At 44.3% G+C, this 19,647-nt stretch overlaps 1 protein-coding gene across 1 annotated transcript in view; it reads left to right on the top strand.

The window, feature by feature from the left end:
- USP8 (ubiquitin specific peptidase 8) overlaps positions 1-19,647 on the top strand; it is a 488,166-nt gene that overhangs the window by 366,838 nt on the left and 101,681 nt on the right. The window contains exons 12-13 of the mRNA XM_069222544.1: positions 5,369-5,440; positions 5,792-6,051. Coding sequence (XP_069078645.1) covers positions 5,369-5,440; positions 5,792-6,051 — 332 coding nt within the window. The remainder of the gene's footprint in view (positions 1-5,368; positions 5,441-5,791; positions 6,052-19,647) is intronic.

Below are 19,647 nucleotides of genomic sequence, written 5' to 3'. Positions count from 1 at the left end.
GTTGATCCAGTTCCAGCAAGGCTCCTCAGAAAACATGCCTCCCTTCTCTCTGCCAGTATGTACCTCTAAGCAAGAGTACCATACCAGATAGCTTACAAAAGCCTTATCCTACCTTTCTTCAAAAAACCTAATCTTGACTCCACGGTGCTCTCCAATTTTAGGTCAACCACCCTTGTTACTTAAGAACCTGGTGATAATTGTGGTTAAGCAACTCTACTCCAATCTAAATCATGATTTCCTGTCACCTCCTGGAGTCTGCTTTCTGATTGAAACATGGCACCGGAAGTGCTCTCCTTGACAGGCATCGAAAGACTCAATCGGACGCCCCACCATCAAGCTCGGAACTGAAACTGAAGCAAAAGTCTGCTACCCCGTTACCAAGCCAAATGCCATCATCCTCGGCACCGAAAGCTTCCACTTTCCTGCTCGCACCAAAAAGACTCCCTACCTTAGCACCAACAACTTCGGCACCGAGAGCTAAGAGCACCTCGGCACCGAAAAAACTCACTATCCCTGCAGCTTCACGTCCAGAACATTCCCCGAGCCCATACTTCATAGGATGAAGCATGAGCTCTATGCCAAGCAGTCACAACTGCATAAACCGCCACAAACAGAGAGAGTGCTGGTCAAAGCTGTTGTTAGTGCTCCTTCAAAGCGACAGCTTTCTTTTGAAGATGCTCTTGAACCACCTACCCCTCCAGTCAAACAGAAGAGAATTGAGAAAGACTTGGTTGAGATCCACCATCCTCTACCTACATCTCCACCAGTCACTCCACCACCATCACCACATGCTCCTTCTCCTCCACCATCTCAAGGTGACCCCCTTGACAGCTCCCCACAGGGCTCATCTCGGTCAATATGCCTTTTCATTCAGACACAGACCCTTGGTCTCAATATGATGTGGACACATATATGGACACTGACAGGGAGGTCTACCCAGCTAGACCATCCCCACCTGACAATACAACTTCTTTTCAAGAACTAATTCGGAGGGCAGCCACATACCATCAGGTGCCCATTGAAGATGATTTTCTTTTTAAAACCCTTCCACTTCACATAAGTCCACACAATATCAATCCATGTTTAAAGATATGTTGAGGCATGAAGATGATAATTTCCAAGACCATGCTAGAGCACGCATTATCACTCCGCGGGCATAGAATAAACATGAGGCCTTCCCATCTGACTCAGTTTTTTATTAAAGGTCGCTTACCTGCTGACTCTTTAGAAAACTAATTCACAAGCTGCTCATGATGCACCGCCTCCTGACAAGGAGAGCAAGCTCATTGATGCTTCTAGAAAGCGTGTTGCTGTTCAGGCGGCCAATCACTGGTGTATCGCCAATACTGGCTACGCATTGCAGCTTTTAAGCAGGAGGTAAAGCAGACAATCTTTAATGTACCATTTGATAAAGAACACCTTTTTGCCCCACAGGTAGATCAGGCATTAGAGAACATTTAAAAAAACAACAAATGTGGCAAAATCCATGGGGTCGCTCCAACTCCCTGCCTTGGGTGGTACTTTTTGGAGGCCTCAATATAAAACTACCTCTAAGCCCTCTACATCTGAATCTGCTCTGTCACACGATAAAGGTCAACCCCACACATCCTTTCAAAGAGGATTTTACAAGGGCTCCTATAGAGGGAATAACTACAGAGTCAGGGGAAAAACATCCTCCCCTCAAACCTCTTCTACAGCCAACAAGCAGTGACTCACTCCACCTTCTTTCCAATGACCAAACACCTGTAGGAGGACGCCTTCAGTTATTTTTAAAAAATTGGCAAAAATTCACTGCAGATCAATGGGTGTTGGATATCATCCAATATGGTTATTTTCTGAAGCTCAATTCCACACCTCCAAACATTCCCTCTCGTACTCACAAACTTTCACAGGACCATCTCACTCTCCTCAAACAGGAAGTGCAAGCCTTTCTGGCAAAAGGAGCAATAGAGCCAGTTCTTCTACAAAATCAGGGAACTGGGGTATATTCACTATACGTTCTCATGCCCAAAAAAGACAGCTCCTTAAGACCTATCCTAGATCTCAGGCCTTTAAATCATTACTTCATATCAGAACACTTTAACATGGTCACACTTCCGGATGTTATCCTATTGCTGCAACAGGACGAGTTGTTATCGGCACTGGATTTAAAAGACTTCTGCTGTCACATTCCCGTACACTGGTACATCGCAAATATCTCAGATTTGTGCTAGGACAACACTACCAATTCAAAATGCTCCCCTTCGTGGTCACAACAGCTCCCAGGGTGTTTACAAAATACCTCGCAGTCATAGCAGCTCACTCGCGCAGCCAGAAAATTCATGTCTACCCATATCTAGATGACTGGATCATCAAAGCCAGCAAACTCAAACATGGTTTGCACCATACTCAAACCATAATAGACTTACTTTATCAATTAGGCTTCACCATCAGTTTTCAAAAGTCACATATAAATCCACTTCAGTTACAGCCCTATCCTAGGGGCCATTCTCAACCCACAGTTGGGAATAGCCTACCCAGATTCAGCAAGGGTACAAAACTTTCAAACACAGATTTCTCACCTTAATCCCAGTCACCCAGTCACAGTAAAATCAGTCAAGAAACTCATAAGAATGACGACTTCTTACATTGTATTCGTGCTACATTTCCGCCTTCCCACGCCCCTGTGAAGGAATGTCTATCATGCCAGTGGTCTGTCATATGGTCTCTGTGAGGATCTAGTGTTGGTTGACAGCCGCACCTTTCACTCTGTGCAGTGGTGGAACTTAACCAACCTTTTAAAGGGTTGGCGATTCCTGGACCCTGTTCCCCAGATCATTTTGACAACGAACGCGTCTCAGACCAAGTGAGGGGCTCATCTCCAGGACCTCACAGTCAAGGGTCTTTGGGATCACAAACATCGAACTCTACACATCACCTATCTGGAGCTGCCACCTGTTTACTCAGCACTCAAAGCCTTTGTAATTCTTCTCACCAACAAGTTAGTTATCATATGCACAGACAATAGTATTATGTGCAACAACGGGGTGGTGGAGGGGGACATTCTCTACAACTGTCTCGCTTTGCACAGACAATTTGATATTGGACCATGTGTCACAATATATACCTGTTACTGAAACACCTCCCAGGAACACAGCAGTTTTGTCGACCTCCTCAGCAGGATGCGGCAACAAGTCCACGAGTGGGAACTCCACCCCCTGAATCCTTCTACCCTAATTTCACAAGTGGGGATTTCCAGGCATAGACTTTTTGCAACAAGAGAAAATGCAAAATGCCCAAACTTCATCTGCAGGTTCCCACACCCTCAGTCCAAGGGCAATGCTCTATGGATGAACTGGTCAGTGATATTTGCCTACGCTCTTCCACCTCTCCCTCTTCTTTCACATCTGGTTCGGAAACACAAGCAAACATCTCTCACACTCATTCTAGTGGCACCCATGTGAGCAAGACAACCATGGTTCACCACTCTATTAGACCTGTCAGTAGTGCCACACGAGAAGCTTCCCCTCAACCTGGACCTTATCACTCAGGTCAAATCAGACTTCCAGATCCCAAGGAGTTGCAATTTGGCTCCCGAAGTCATCGAATTTGGTTCCCTAAACCTGCCTCAGGAATGTATGGATTTCTTAAGGAAGCACATAGACCAAATACTAGGGTATGTTATGCACTAAAATTGAAACGTTTTGTGCACTATTGCATTGCTCAAAATTGGGACCCCTTCCAAGTATCAGCTGAAAATATAATTCTCTACCTTATTCATTTACAGAAGCAAACTTAGCATACACTTCCATAAGGTTACACTTAGCAGTTATAGCTGCTTACCTTCAGAACAGACAACTTTCTACTATTTTCAAAATTCCTGTTATTAAAGCTTTTATGGAAGGACTTAAAAGAATAATACTGCCTAGACTACCCCAGTGCCTTCTTGGAACCTTAATGTGGTCCTCACTAGACTAATGGGTCCAACGTTTGAACCACTACACTCGTGTCCTTTACAGTTTCTGTCATGGAAATTTGCATTTTTAGTTGCAGTAGCCTCCTTCAGACGTGTCAGTGAGCTCCAGACAATGACCCTACAAGGACCTTTTTTCCAAATACACATGGATAAAGTGGTTCTTCCTACCAGTCCAACATTTTTACAAAATGTGTTATCCCAGTTTCATCTTAATCAAATGACTGAATTGCCAGTCTTTTTTCCCCAACCTAATTTCTTTGCTGAAAGAGCCATACACACATTAGATGTTAAAAGAGTGCTGATGTTCTATATTGAAAGGAATAAAACCTTTAAGAAGTCCAAACAAATTTTTATTGTGCTTTCGCCACCACCCAAAGGCAACCATGCTACTAAATTTACAATAGCAGGATGGATTTTCAAATGTATCCAAACGTGCTGTGCAAAAGCCAAAAGGCCATTACCTATTCCCCCTAGAGCACACTCAACTTGTAAAAAAGGTGCATTTATGGCCTTTTTAGGTAACATTCCCATAGCTCACTTTTGTAAATCAGCTACATGGGCTACCCCACACAATTTCACCAAACATTACTGTGTGGATGTTTTAACACACCAGCAAGCTAATGTCGGTCAGGCAGTGCTTCATACTATGTTCCAAAATAATACAACACCCACAGGTGAGCCACCACTTTTTGGGAGGCACTGCTTTACAGATTATGCAGAGCACGTGTATCTACAGCCACACATGCAATCAAACGTAAAATGTTACTTACCCAGTAAAAGCATCTGTTTGTGGCGTGTAGTGCTGTAGATCCACGTGCGCCCACCCGCCTCCCCAGACAACTGTGGCTGTAGTAGTCTCTTCTACACATTTACATGCATGGACATTTCATTAACATTACTTTACACTACACTCCATTCATAAACCATCTGTGGGAGAACAATCTGATGGAGTGAATTGCCCATGTGCATTATCAGCAAGAGGAGGAGTCACTGTACCCTGTGGCTCGAAAGACTTTTTAAAGAAAAACAACTTGCCACCTTCCGGACCCAACACTAGATGACCTAAGTATGCATAGCATATGAATCTAAAGCACTACATACAGCAAATGGATACTTACTGGGTAAGTAGCATTTTCCTTATTTGGTCTTTTCCAGCCACCCAGAGCGATCGCTTGCAGAGATCACAAAATACAGCAGTTAGGCTATTCACTAGCTTCCGTAGGAAAGGGCATGAAATAAAGTACTAGTGATTGATTGTAATTGTAGGATCATGCTTTTGTGACGCTCTGCATAAAGAGAAGTGTTATTTTACCCAGCGCTAATGCCTTGTGCCTAGAGAAGTGTAATGCTCACAGAATTATAAAATAGCAACATAAAACTATTTTGTGTATTGTTTGTTTGTTGTCCCTCCAGAGAGAGACTTTGATGAGAGCGCGAAGTGAGGAAACTGGAAGAATGGTGCCAGGAATGCCTGGCTGGGTAAAGGTAAGCTACTGACTTTGTACATTTAAAATTACAGTTTGAAAGTTTGGTAGTATTTCCTAAAAACAATACAACTGAATGCATTGCAAGACTGAAAGACTGAGTTCTTATATATTTAGAATGCTTTATTGCATATTCATGGACATAGGAACTGCAGTGAGTGCCAAGTGGCAAAAAACTTTATGACATAACAGCATTTCAAGCAGATGCACCTCTATGGAAGTTTAAGTTCTGTTTCAGAAGAGTATTTTGATTTTGTTTGCGTTTGTGTATTATTATTTTATTTTTATTTTTTACAATAGTGCATTACAGTATAGTTCGTTTTTTAAGAAATGTTTTTCTTTGTCTGTCTAGTTCCTTGATGCAGTAACTGGCACCTATCGGTACTACCACTCACCAACACACACCGTCCATATGTATATTCCTGAAGTGACCTCTACATCTACACCTCCCTCTACACCTCCGACTCATAAAGTAAAGCCACAGGCTGCTACTGAGATGGACAGAGATGTTTCCAAATTGAAGCGCTCCTACTCATCCCCTGATATAACCCAAGCTATTAAAGAGAAAGAAAAGGAAAATAAAACAACACCTACTGTTAATCGTGAGAATAAGTGAGTACCTTGAGCATTTTTTTTATTCTGTTTTCATAATTCACAATGTGGCCCTCTAATGTATACTAATTCCTCTGCACATTTTCTCATGCAAATATGTTTCATGTCCATTCCGTGCTGGGTAGTACCACAGTAATTACAGTGTATCCTGCACAGATTTTATGGTGTTATTGGAAGTCTCAACACATGAGACTGTGTGGTGCTACCCACCCTTTTTACATTTCTTCTACATGTTACAGGCAACAGGTCTCCAGAACCAGCTATGCCAGTAATATGCTAAAGCTAATGTGAAATGTTCTTTACCAGACACACTCAAAATGCAAGCTTGAATTATGTTTTAAATCACCACTTTATATGGTGTACAGAAACGCAGCCCTATTTTTCATATTTGCAGTGCGTACTTCAGTAGGACATCCAAGGCCATGTACCTATTAAAACATGAAAGTATTATTGACCTGGTTTAATTGATATATCATGCCCCTAGACCAGTATGAACCTCCTTCAGTGTGAGAGCATTGACTTAATTAAAGGGCAGGATCTTCCTTCTGAGTTCTTTATTACGGACAAATCTGAAAAAGCAGGTAAAGATGTGAGTTTTAGTGTGTAAGTCATCAAAATGCCATCCCTCAAATACAGCGAAAAAAAGTAAATTATGATTTCCCCAGTTTCTACTGCCCATTGATCGGCCAAGGTCTGTGTGATTTTCAGCTGGATATACATCCTCTATGGATGTGTATCCGGTTTCAATAAGAGACTACGGACATGTTCTGCACTTTGTGATGAAACATGCTCCCATTGGTTCTGATGCAGAGATCGATTTCAGAGTGATGACATTAAATGTATTTACTTTTACAGCACATCTACTTGGTTGAGCAAGCCACTGAATATGTGATTAAGGTCTCTGATGTCATTAGATCATAAAAATGTTCTCAATCCTGAGTGCTTACTCTGGCAGGATTGCCTTTATTAAAATACTGTTCATGTTAAGTCATTTATTTTGAGAATAAACATTTTATTGAGTGTAAAACAATTACATATATTATACATAATTACATATATTACACAATGTTACTGCATATTCAGATTCTAAGCAGTGAAAAGTGTAGATAGATCATGCCCCAGGGGAACTGCAAAAGGGCAATCTTTTCATTCTTCTCAAAGGCTCCGTCTAGAAGGTGTTCCAAAAAGCATGTTGGTTTCTATTTCAAGTTCTTCCTTGTCAGGAACAAAATGGGGGAATGGAGGCCTGTCCTAAATCTCTGAGGCCTCAGTAGGACTTACAAGATACAGTCATTACTGGGCCTAATGTCATTCTGTGTAGGACTTCTACCTTTCTGCGGTCTTAGGCTGAGTATGATTCATCAAGAGCTATACCAGCAAATGGGACAGTCAACAGGGTATTGGAACAACATATTGGTGTGGTGCCCAGATGCCTCAAGCGAGCTCTTCTATGGTGGATGTTCCTGGACATCCTCTGTGCTCCAGTGCTGGCCTTATTTTCAAAAGCAAACAGAGTTTTTATGAGAATAAAAGGCTGAGGAGCTCATGTGTAGGAGCTATCCGCCATGGGCTTCTGGTATAACAAGGGAAAGAAACTCCACATAAACATCTTAAAACTATCAGGCAGGCCACACCGTCTTGATCAATGCAGACAGTATAACCTCAGTGTACTATATCACTACACAGGGAGGCACGAGGTCTTGTTCTGTTGGAATCTCAAATGCAACAACACTGGGCGGTAGTGAGCAAAGTGGACACTAAAACTCCTGCTGGGGGTACAAATCGAGTGGTGGACACACTCATTCATGCCCTGTCAGATTGCCAGGAGTAGCAACTCCATAACGATCAGCTGCAGCATATATTTGTAAAGTAAGGTCATCTGACTACAGACCTGTTTGCCAATGGGCAGATAAAGAATTGTGTGTACTATGCAAGCTGGTACTGGCTATTGGGCATTAATGCTTATGCCTTTCTACAGTGCTAACTGATACTGATTGCCCCAGCATGGCCCTTAATATGTCAGTACACCAGCCTAATGCGACTGTCCTGATACCAACAAATTCCTTTCAAGAACCATCCCATACTCCACTCTAGGAATAATGATCCAGTCCTCCACCACAACATGAAGTCACCTGACATCTTGGCTCCTGACTGCTTAGAAATCAGCCATCTTGACATCTCAAACTGAAGAAAAATCCTAGCACAAGCAGCTACTATGGTGAAAGATCACAACAATAGGTAGAAACATTCTACGTCTGGAGTTCAACATAATCTGTCTTGATTCAGTCCCATCAGTTGCTCCCATAATTACTTCTCCTAGCCCAAGATGGTCTCAATTACTCATTGATCACAGTTCATTTGCTCACACTGTCGAGAATTAGGAGGGCCAGTGCTTCATTTTTGCTTTTTTGGGGCTTTTCTGCCTGTAACACCGCTCAGAACCATGGTAACTTAGTAGAGGGCCTGGTTAACGGATGCTGCCGCCCTTTGAGCTTATCGAAAGGGTACATCTCAAGTACCTCTCACTGAAAACTGTGCTACAGTTGTCTGTCACCTTAGCAGGGAGAGTTGAAGCGCTCCAGGCATTCACAAAGGAGCCTCAAACTTGCTTCATAAGAGATAGTCACATTGCACACCAATTTGAGGTTCATGCTCAAGGTCCCCTTGGACATTCATTTAAACAAACCTATGATTCTCCATTCCTTCTTTTCAGATCCATCCATGTTGTCTGATGTGCATCACTTTTTATATTGACGAAACTACAAATGTATGCACTTCAGACCAGCCTTTTGCTTTATTTGGTTGCCCTCTGTCCAGACAGGGTATTGCAACAGGCTGACAACCTTCATCACCTTTTTGCCACAATAAAGCTAAGAATCTGCTTCAGAGCAGTGGTATGGTGCATTCCTAGATAATCATGGCAGTGGCAGCTTTGTTCTATGCAGGAGTACCTCCCTTTGAAATCTGTGGTGCAGCCTCGTGGAAAAGCAGTCACATTTTCACCAAGCATTACTGAATGAATGTTAATGCAGCTGTCAACTCTTGATTGGTCAACCAGTTTGATGCAACCTGCTTCAGTTAATTTGAGCCTGATTCCTGCTTTCTTTATATATATGATATGACTAGCTATTCTGATTCAAGCATGCAAATCTATGAAACATCCAGTGCTGGCGAACAAATTAGTTACCTACCTGTAACTCTAGTTCACCAGTGTTATTTTTCATAAATTTACATAGGACCTTCCTTCCAATGTGGTCAGAGGCTCACTAACTATCTGTATCCTTTTTACGTTTACGAAATCCGAGCTGTGGTGGCCTCTAGGGGGAGTAGAGAGCTCAGCACTTACACCTTGTTTGGCTGACATTTGGGTTGTTTCAAGCAAGGTGGATGTGCTACTATTCAAACACTGTTGTTGGACCTGTGGCCATTTTTTATTGGGATTTTAAAGGTACTAGACATTCTTATTTTAATGATTCAGGCATGTGAACTGGAGTTACAGCTAAGTAACTCATGCCTTATCATTTTTCCTTCCACCAGTCTGATATGATGCAGTACTTTGGAAAAATAAATGTATTGGTTGATGTGATAACGGACCCATACCAAGTGTCTCCTGATAACACTAAGATGACCAACTTTGCCTCTAGTGGGTTAAAGTATAGTAGGGAATGAGGGCATGCCTGAGCTATAGACATCTATAGAACTGACTGAAGGTGGCAAAACTCCTCATGGAGTTTTGGTAGTAACCGTCCAAAGTGTTCAGGCGCACACCTGGGAAAACAATGGCGTCTCTCCAGTTTCCCACACCAACTCAGCTAAGTCAATGTGTCATTGTACACCTTAAACACTACCATTGCCCTTAGAGGGCACCCTCTAGAAGGGGAACTCCCTATAGAAAATGCGGTGGAGATCTGGTTCCTAAAGCTCAAAACTTGGTTTTATGGGCTGTGATCCGGATAACCAGTCATTAGTCCTGGTGAGGTGTTACACTCAGAAGTAGGTGTGAAGTCTGCTACATTGTGCCTAATCCTCTGTCAAAGGGAAACTTGAAGAATTTGTTTATTGCAACCCTATGTATCCTGTTGTGCCATATGGAAGATCACAATAGGTAGGTGATGTGTTTAAAGAATGAGGGAAATTATCAGAAATTAGTAGTTTTTCAGGATGCGTATGGCTTTCGGCAATGCTAACATTTTGATTACTACTCTTCTCAAATGGTACCAGGGAAGCTTATTCTATTGAAGGTAATTTTTTTAGAGATAAGCAGGTGGAGACATAGGGAATAGTAATTATGTACAGAGAGATGTAGTGGTAGGAATTAAACATAGGGAAAGATTTCCACCCCTATTTATTATTTAAGACTGTGGATCGCCTAGGTATTGGAATGCATGGTCCACTGTCTGACCTGTAGAATTCCCCGTATTAGAAAGATATTTTATTTAGACCTTTTGACTCTAGGCCCTCTGTAAATGTCCAGCAGATTTTGGTGTATGATGCTGGAGGCCTACAATTCCATTCTGCCTAGTATTCTCACTCGTACTTCCTCTGATTACAAGATTTCTCCCCAGAAGGGGAGTAACAACTTAGACCACCTTTGAGAAACTGGGTCCTTTATGGCCCTTTGAGGCTGCTATGGGGATCCATGACTATTGAATGATTTAATCATGAGCTCATTGAGGTTGCCACCCACTATGGTTAGACCCTGATAGTATAGGCCCAATCTGTTGACACAGGAGGTGGGGTGTACACTTATTATTGTTAGTGTCATCATGTAATGTCTCCTGATGTCACATATCTGCCCTGTCAATTAAACCAAGTTTGGGTCACCTGGAATGGGAGACGGCGCTTGACCATTAGAGGGGCGGGTGTAGACTGATGGATAAATTGAGGCAAATCCATGTTGACATAAGATCAGCAGAACGTCTGTGCTATAGTATTTGGCCAATTTCATCACAGCACCTCATTTTATGTAGGGGGCAGTTGACGTTTGAAGAGTCATACCAAACGTGTTAATGGTGACCCTCCCTTAGCACCACCGCCATTCATCTGTTTTTTATATATATATATATGTTTGATGGCATGTGTAGCTGCAGATACACATGCTGTGCATATCCCGCCATCTAGTGTTGGGCTCGGAGTGTTACAAGTTGTTTTTCTTCGAACAAGTTTTTCGAGTCACGAGATCGAGGGACTCCTCCCATTTCGGCTCCATTGCGCATGGGCGTCGACTCCATCTTAGATTGTTTTCTTTCCGCCATCGGGTTCGGACGTGTTCCTCTTCGCTCCGTGTTTCGGTTCGGAAAGTTCGTTAAATCTCGGAAAAATCTACGGTATTGTTTGCGTTCGGTATCGGGGTTAGTTAACGCAGATCGACACCGAATCAAGAAGAGCTCCGGTAGCCCTTCGGGGCTTCTATCCCCTGGCGGGGCCTGGTCGGCCCGACCGCGTGCGTCTTCAAGGCTAATTCTAACGGACCCCATTCCGCTTCTACCCCGAATGCCACAACAAGTATCCTTACACAGATCAACATCTGGTCTGTAATTTGTGTTTGTCCCCCGAACACAAAGAGGATACCTCCGAGGCCTGTCGGCGTTTCGGTCAAAGAAAACGCTACGGGACCGGAGAGCACGAAGGCTTCAAATGGCATCGGCGCCGTCAGGACACCACGACGTCGAGGAAGAGGAGGCTTTCTCCATCGCTGACGCGGACGAGCCCGAAACGGAGCAGACGCCGAAAACCGTGAGTAAACCAGCCCCGGTCAAAACTCACGCCAAAATCATGAAGGCCCAGGGGCCACCACCGCCGGCAGGCCATGGATTAACCCGAAAAATCGGTGACCATCGATCGGCACCGAAAAAGGGCACACATGTGTCGAAGTCATCCGACTCCAGTCGAGATCCCGGCACAGAGCATACTCGACACCGAGAACCTGGCTCCGACCAGACTCGACACAGAGATACCGGCTCCGAGATAAGTCAGCACCGAGAGATCGGCACACCGAAACCGAAAAAAGTGGCTTCGGAGCCGAAAAAGACTGTAGAAAAAGTATCAGTACCGAAACACCCAGCTTCGGAGCCGAAAACAAGCTCCTACTCCAAAGAACAACTACAAGGCCATAAATTTGGACAAGAGCTAGAAGCAGGGGAGCCAGATTATACACAAAGTAGGCTCCATATTCAAAAGGAAACAGGGAAAATAAGAACTCTCCCTCCTATAAGGATGAAAAGGAAACTTGCTTTCCAAGACAAAGAAAAACAACCACAAGCAAAAGTGGCAAAAACAGTAACTCCACCTCACTCTTCGCCACAATCATCACCACACCACTCACCGCAACTGTCACCAATTGCAACCCCCCCTATGATGCAATCACCAACGCACACAGGGATCAGCCAAATGGCACAGATGCATGGGATCTATATGATGCGCCAGTATCAGATAATAGTCCAGACTGCTACCCAGCAAGACCATCACCACCTGAAGACAGTACTGCCTACACACAAGTGGTGTCCAGAGCAGCAGCTTTTCACAATGTGGCACTGCACGCAGAACCCATTGAGGATGACTTTTTATTTAATACTTTGTCGTCGACACACAGTCAGTACCAAAGTCTCCCAATGTTACCAGGGATGTTGAAACACGCGAAACAAGTATTTCAAGAACCCGTCAAAGGCAGAGCCATCACACCTAGGGTGGAGAAAAAGTACAAGCCTCCCCCTACAGACCCTGTGTACATCACACAACAACTGACACCTGACTCAGTAGTAGTAGGGGGAGCACGTAAAAGGGCTAATTCACACACCTCTGGAGATGCACCACCACCCGACAAAGAAAGTCGAACGTTTGATGCAGCAGAGAAAAGAGTTGCAGCACAAGCGGCCAATCAATGGCGCATTGCCAATTCCCAGGCTTTATTGTCAAGATATGACAGAGCTCATTGGGATGAAATGCAACACTTTATAGAACATCTGCCCAAGGAGTTCCAAAAGCGTGCACAACAAGTGGTGGAAGAGGGCCAAAGTATCTCGAACAACCAGATACGATCGGCAATGGATGCAGCGGACACAGCCGCAAGAATTGTGAATACAGCGGTCACTATTCGGAGACACGCATGGCTACGCACCTCCGGGTTTAAGCCCGAGATCCAACAGGCGGTGCTTAATATGCCTTTTAATGGACAGCAGTTGTTTGGGCCGGAGGTGGACACAGCTATAGAGAAGCTGAAGAAGGACACTGATACGGCCAAGGCCATGGGCACACTCTACTCCCCACAGAGCAGAGGCACATTTAGGAAGACACAATTTAGAGGGGGTTTCGGGCTCAAAGCACAGAACCCTCAACCTCACAAACCAGACCCACATACCAGGGCATGAATCAAAGAGGAGGCTTTCGGGGACAATACAGAGGTGGACAGTTCCCTAAAAATAGAGGAAAGTTCCAAAGCCCAAAGACCCCTCAAACTAAACAGTGACTTCAGTGTCACAAATCCCCAACACATAACACCAGTGGGGGGAAGACTCACAGATTTTTACCAATACTGGGAGGAAATAACAACAGACTCTTGGGTCCTAGCCATTATCCAACATGGTTATTGCATAGAATTCCTACAATTACCACCAAATGTGCCTCCAAGAACACACAACATGTCCAAACAGCACTTGGATCTATTACAACTAGAAGTCCAAGTGTTGTTACAAAAAGGCGCAATAGAACTGGTACCCAACCATCAGAAAGGAACAGGTGTTTATTCCCTGTATTTTCTAATACCCAAAAAGGTCAAATTCTCTGAGACTCATCTTAGATCTCAGAACACTAAATCTTTACATCAAATCAGATCACTTTCACATGGTGACACTTCAAGACGTAATCCGCTTGCTCAAACAACAAGACTACATGTCAACATTAGATCTCAAGGATGCGTTCTTCCATATACCCATACATCCTTCACACAGGAAATACTTAAGGTTTGTAATCCAAGGAGTACATTACCAATTCAAAGTATTACCATTCGGGATAACAACAGCACCAAGGGTATTTACAAAATGCCTTGCAGTAGTAGCAGCCCATATCAGAAGACAGCACATACACGTATTCCCGTATCTAGACGATTGGTTAATAAAAACTAACACTCAAAAACAGTGTCTTCAACACACAAAATACGTCATAGAAACCCTTCACAAACTAGGGTTCTCAATAAACTACCTAAAATCACATTTACAACCGTGTCAAATGCAATAATACTTGGGAGCTACAATCAACACAAAGAAAGGGATTGCCACTTCAAGTCCACAAAGGGTACAAGCATTCCAAAATGTAATACAAAGCATGCACCCAAACCAACAATATCAAGTAAAATTGGTGATGAAACTTCTAGGCATGATGTCTTCATGCATAGCCATTGTCCCAAATGCAAGATTACACATGCGGCCCTTACAACAGTGCCTAGCGACACAATGGACACAAGCACAGGGTCAACTTCAGGATCTAGTGTTGATAGACCGCCAAACACACACCTCGCTTCAATGGTGGAATCATATAAATTTAAACCAAGGGAGGACCTTCCAAGACCCAGTGCCTCAATATGTGATCACAACAGATGCATCCATGGTAGGGTGGGGAGCACACCACAACCAACACAGCATCCATGGACAATGGAACACTCAGCAAAAACAACTTCATATAAATCAACTAGAACTGCCAGCAGTGTTTCTAGCATTAAAAGCATTTAGCCCACAAACACATTCTTGTCAAAACAGACAACATGACAACAATGTATTACCTGAACAAACAGGGAGGGACACACTCATCACAGTTGTGTCTCTTAGCACAAAAGATTTGGCATTGGGCGATTCGCAATCACATTCGCATAATAGCACAATACATACCAGGAATTCAGAACCAGTTAGCCGACAATCTCAGTCGAGATCACCAACAGATCCACAAATGTGAAATTCATCCCCAGATACTACAAACCTACTTCCAAAACTGGGGAACACCGCAAATAGACCTATTCGCAACAAAAGAAAACGCTAAATGCCAAAACTTCGCATCCAGGTACCCACACCCTCACTCCAAGGGCAATGCGTTATGGATGAGTTGGTCAGGGATATTTGCTTACGCTTTTCCCCCTCTCCCACTTCTTCCGTATCTAGTAAACAAATTGAGTCAAAACAAACTCACACTAATACTAGTAGCACCAACTTGGGCACGTCAACCGTGGTATACAACACTACTAGATCTGTCAGTAGTGCCTCATATCAAGTTACCAAACAGACCAGATCTGTTAACTCAACACAGACACCAGATCAGACACCCGAATCCAGCATCGCTCAATCTAGCGATCTGGCTCCTGAAGTCTTAGAATTTGGACATCTAAACCTTACACAAGAATGTATGGAGGTCATCAAACAAGCTCGGAAACCTACTACAAGACATTGCTACGCGAATAAATGAAAACGATTTGTTTATTACTGTCATAATAATCAAATACAACCATTACACGCCTCCACGCCAAACATTGTAAGCTACTTACCACACTTGCAAAAGTCTAAGTTAGCTTTTTCGTCCATTAAAATACATCTCACAGCAATTTCTGCCTATCTGCAAACTACACATTCAACTTCGTATTTAGAATCCCTGTTATAAAAGCTTTTATGGAGGGGCTAAAAAGGATCATTCCCCCAAGAACACCACCAGTTCCTTCATGGAACCTCAATATTGTATTAACACGACTCATGGGTCCACCATTTGAACCCATGCACTCTTGTGAGATAAAATACTTAACATGGAAAGTAGCCTTCCTAATAGCTATCGCATCTCTCAGGAGAGTAAGTGAAATACAAGCTTTTACCATACAAGAACCCTTTATACAAATACACAAGCATAAAGTGGTTTTACGCACAAATCCAAAATTTTTGCCAAAAGTTATATCACTGTTCCACTTAAACCAAACAGTGGAACTCCCAGTGTTTGTTCCACAACCAGACTCTGTAGCTGAAAGAGCATTACATACATTAGACATAAAAAGAGCACTAAAGTATTACATTGATAGAACCAAACAATTTTGCAAAACAAAACAATTGTTTGTAGCTTTCCAAAAACCTCATGCAGGTAATCCAATATCTAAACAAGGCATTGCTAGATGGATAGTCAAGTGTATTCAAACCTGTTATGTTAAAGCAAAAAGAGAACTACCTATTACACCAAAGGCACACTACACTAGAAAGAAAGGTGCCACAATGGCCTTTCTAGGGAATATACCAATGACAGAAATCTGTAAGGCAGCCACATGGTCTAACAGCTACATTCACTAAACATTACTGTGTGGATGTGTTAACAACACAACAAGCCACAGTAGGACAGGCAGTACTACAAACATTATTTCAAACAACTTCAACTCCTACAGGCTAAACCACCGCTTTTGGGGAGATAACTGCTTACTAGTCTATGCACAGCATGTGTATCTGAAGCTACACATGCCATCGAACGGAAAATGTCACTTACCCAGTGTACATCTGTTCGTGGCATGAGACGCTGCAGATTCACATGCGCCCTCCCACCTCTCCGGGAGCCTGTAGCCATTATAAGTTGATAAAAATAAACTTGTACATTTATAAATTTGTAAATATATCACTTTTTTAATCACATTATGTACATATATACTTACTCCATTGCCTGGGTACTATTACTATATACACAACTCCTACCTCACCCTCTGCGGGGAAAATAATCTAAGATGGAGTTGACGCCCATGCGCAATGGAGCCGAAATGGGAGGAGTCCCTCGATCTCGTGACTCAAAAAGACTTCTTCGAAGAAAAACAGCTTGTAACACTCCAAGCCCAACACTAGATGGCGGGATATGCACAGCATGTGAATCTGCAGCGTCTCATGCCACGAACAGATGTACACTGGGTAAGTGACATTTTCCATATATATATATATATTTATATATATATATATATTGGGGAACATTGTGAAGAAAATACCATTTATCACTGTTTTAACTGCTTCCTATTACTATGCCTCCTTCCCACCCTATAATTCTTTTAAGCATCTATTGGAAAACATTAGGTGGCAAAACCATCCCTTAGCCTAGAGAATAGCTAATTCCATTTCCTCCCCCAGGATTCAAACTTTACATATCAAACAATTCAACAAGAAAATATAATATTGATTTGGAGATAATGTTCACCTTGTTGCTTTTATCATGGATATTATGCTTACATGATGGTCATTCAAAAGGAAAACATGCTGGAATTTTGTATTTTGTACTTCTGCCAGTGTTGACCCTCAGTACTGGTAATGATTCAGGAAGATGGTTGGTAGCCCATCATGATGTCTTTGGGGAAGGTGAATGAAGACCTTAATTGTTTGCCTGCTTAGATATTGATGATTTGTCTTGGGTCCCATTGTGTACAAAATTGCTGCCCAAAATAGGTTTGGTGCTGAGTTGGTGCCCTAGCTATGGGTGTTAGTCTGGACTCCTAATGTGGAGTTGAGTCACTCTTGGAGTAATGATGTTCTAGGGGTCTTCCTGGGAGTGAACAGTGTCTCTTCAGTGGTGTCTTGCTGACCTCTCTAGAGTGAGTCCCTCTGTCGCTGCCTCATGAGCAATCAAATCAAATCAAATCATTAACATTTATAAAGCGCGCTACTCACCTGTGCGGGTCTCAAGGCGCTAGGGGGAAGGGGTTACTGCTGCTCGAAGAGCCAGGTCTTGAGAAGTCTCCGGAATGCAGAGTGGTCCTGGGTGGTCCTGAGGATGGTGGGGAGGGTGTTCCAAGTCTTGGCTGCCAGGTAGGAGAAGGACCTCCCACCCGCCATGGAGCGGCGGATGCGATGCGAGAGCGATGCTGGTGGAGCGGAGAAGACGGGTGGGAGCGTAGAAGCTGAGGCGACAGTTGAGGTATTCTGGCCCTTGTTGTGGAGGGCTTTGTGTGCGTGGGTGAGGAGACGGAAGGTGATCCTTTTGCTGACGGGAAGCCAGTGCAGGTGTCTCAGGTGTGCGGAGATGTGGTTGTTGCGGGGTATGTTGAGGATGAGGCGGGCGGAGGCGTTTTGAATTCGTTGCAGACGTTTCTGGAGTTTAGCGGTGGTTCCAACGTAAAGGGTGTTGCCGTAGTCCAGGCGGCTCGTGACGAGGGCGTGGGTCATGGTCTTTCTGGTGTCGGTGGGGATCCAGCGGAAGATCTTTCGGAGCATGCGGAGGGTGAGGAAGCAGGAGGATGATACGGCGTTGACTTGTTTGGTCATGGTGAGAAGAGGGTCCAAGATGAAGCCGAGGTTGCGTGCGTGGTCTGAGGGGGTCGGTGCAGTGCCCAGGGCCGTGGGCCACCAGGAGTCGTCCCAGGCGGTCGGGGTGTTACCGAGGATGAGGACTTCCGTTTTGTCTGAGTTCAGTTTCAGACGGCTGAGTTTCATCCAATCTGCAACGTCCTTCATTCCATCTTGCAGGTTGGTCTTGGCGCTGGTGGGGTCCTTGGTGAGGGAAAGTATCAGTTGAGTGTCGTCGGCGTAGGAGGTGATGATGATGCTGTGTTTGCGTACGATGTCGGCGAGGGGGCTCATGTAGACATTGAAGAGTGTCGGGCTGGGCGAGGAGCCTTGTGGGACGCCGCAAATGATCTAAGTGGGGTCTGAGCGAAAAAAGGTGGAAGGTAGACTCTTTAGGAGCGGTTGGAGAGGAAGGAAGCGATCCAGTCCAGGGCCTGGCCTTGGATCCCGGTGGAGCGGGTGCAGTGACAGACGGTGTCGAAGGCAGCCGAGAGGTCGAGGAGGATGAGGGCGACTGTTTCTCCGTTGTCCATCAGGGTTCTGATGTCGTCTGTGACTGAGATGAGGGCGGTTTCTGTGCTGTGGTTGGCTCGGAATCCGGACTTAGAGGGGTCGAGAAGGTTGTTGTCTTCAAGGAAGTTGGTAAGCTGCTTGTTGACAGTCTTCTCTATGACTTTGGCAGGGAAGGGGAGGAGCGAGATGGGGCGGAAGTTCTTCAGGTCGCTTGGGTCAGCCGTAGGTTTCTTCAGTAGGGCGTTGACTTCAGCGTGTTTCCAGCTCTCGGGGAAGGTAGCAGACGAAAACGAGGTGTTGATGATGGTCTGGAGGTGCGGGGCGATGATGTTGTCGGCTTTATTGAAGATGAAGTGTGGGCAGGGGTCTGAGGGGGCACCGGAGTGGATGGAGTTCATGGTGGCTTTGGTCTCTTCTGTGTTGATGTGGGTCCAGGCGTTGAGGGTGATGGCTGGGGGTGTGGGTTCTGTGGTGGTCGGCTGGGTCTGGTGTCCGAAGCTGTTGTGTAGGTCGGTAATCTTACGATGGAAGAAGGTGGCGAGGGAGTTGCAAAGGTCTTGTGATGGCGTTGGCGTTGGAGAGCTCTTTTACGATGTTGAAGAGTTCTCTGCTGTTGTGGCTGTTTTTGTCCAGTCTGTCTGTGAAGAAATTCCTTTTGGCTGCGCGGATCAGGTGATGGTGTTCGCGGGTAGCGTTCTTGAGGGCAATCATGTTGTCTGCGGTGTGGTCCTTACGCCAGGCTTTCTCGAGGGTGCGACAAGTTTTCTTTGATTCCTTAAGGGTGTCAGAGAACCAGAGAGGTTTTTTGGTGTTG

This window comes from Pleurodeles waltl, chromosome 3_1 (genome assembly GCF_031143425.1).
Source record: "Pleurodeles waltl isolate 20211129_DDA chromosome 3_1, aPleWal1.hap1.20221129, whole genome shotgun sequence".
Taxonomy (NCBI): domain Eukaryota; kingdom Metazoa; phylum Chordata; class Amphibia; order Caudata; family Salamandridae; genus Pleurodeles; species Pleurodeles waltl.
This window is presented reverse-complemented; position numbering and strand designations above follow the sequence as displayed.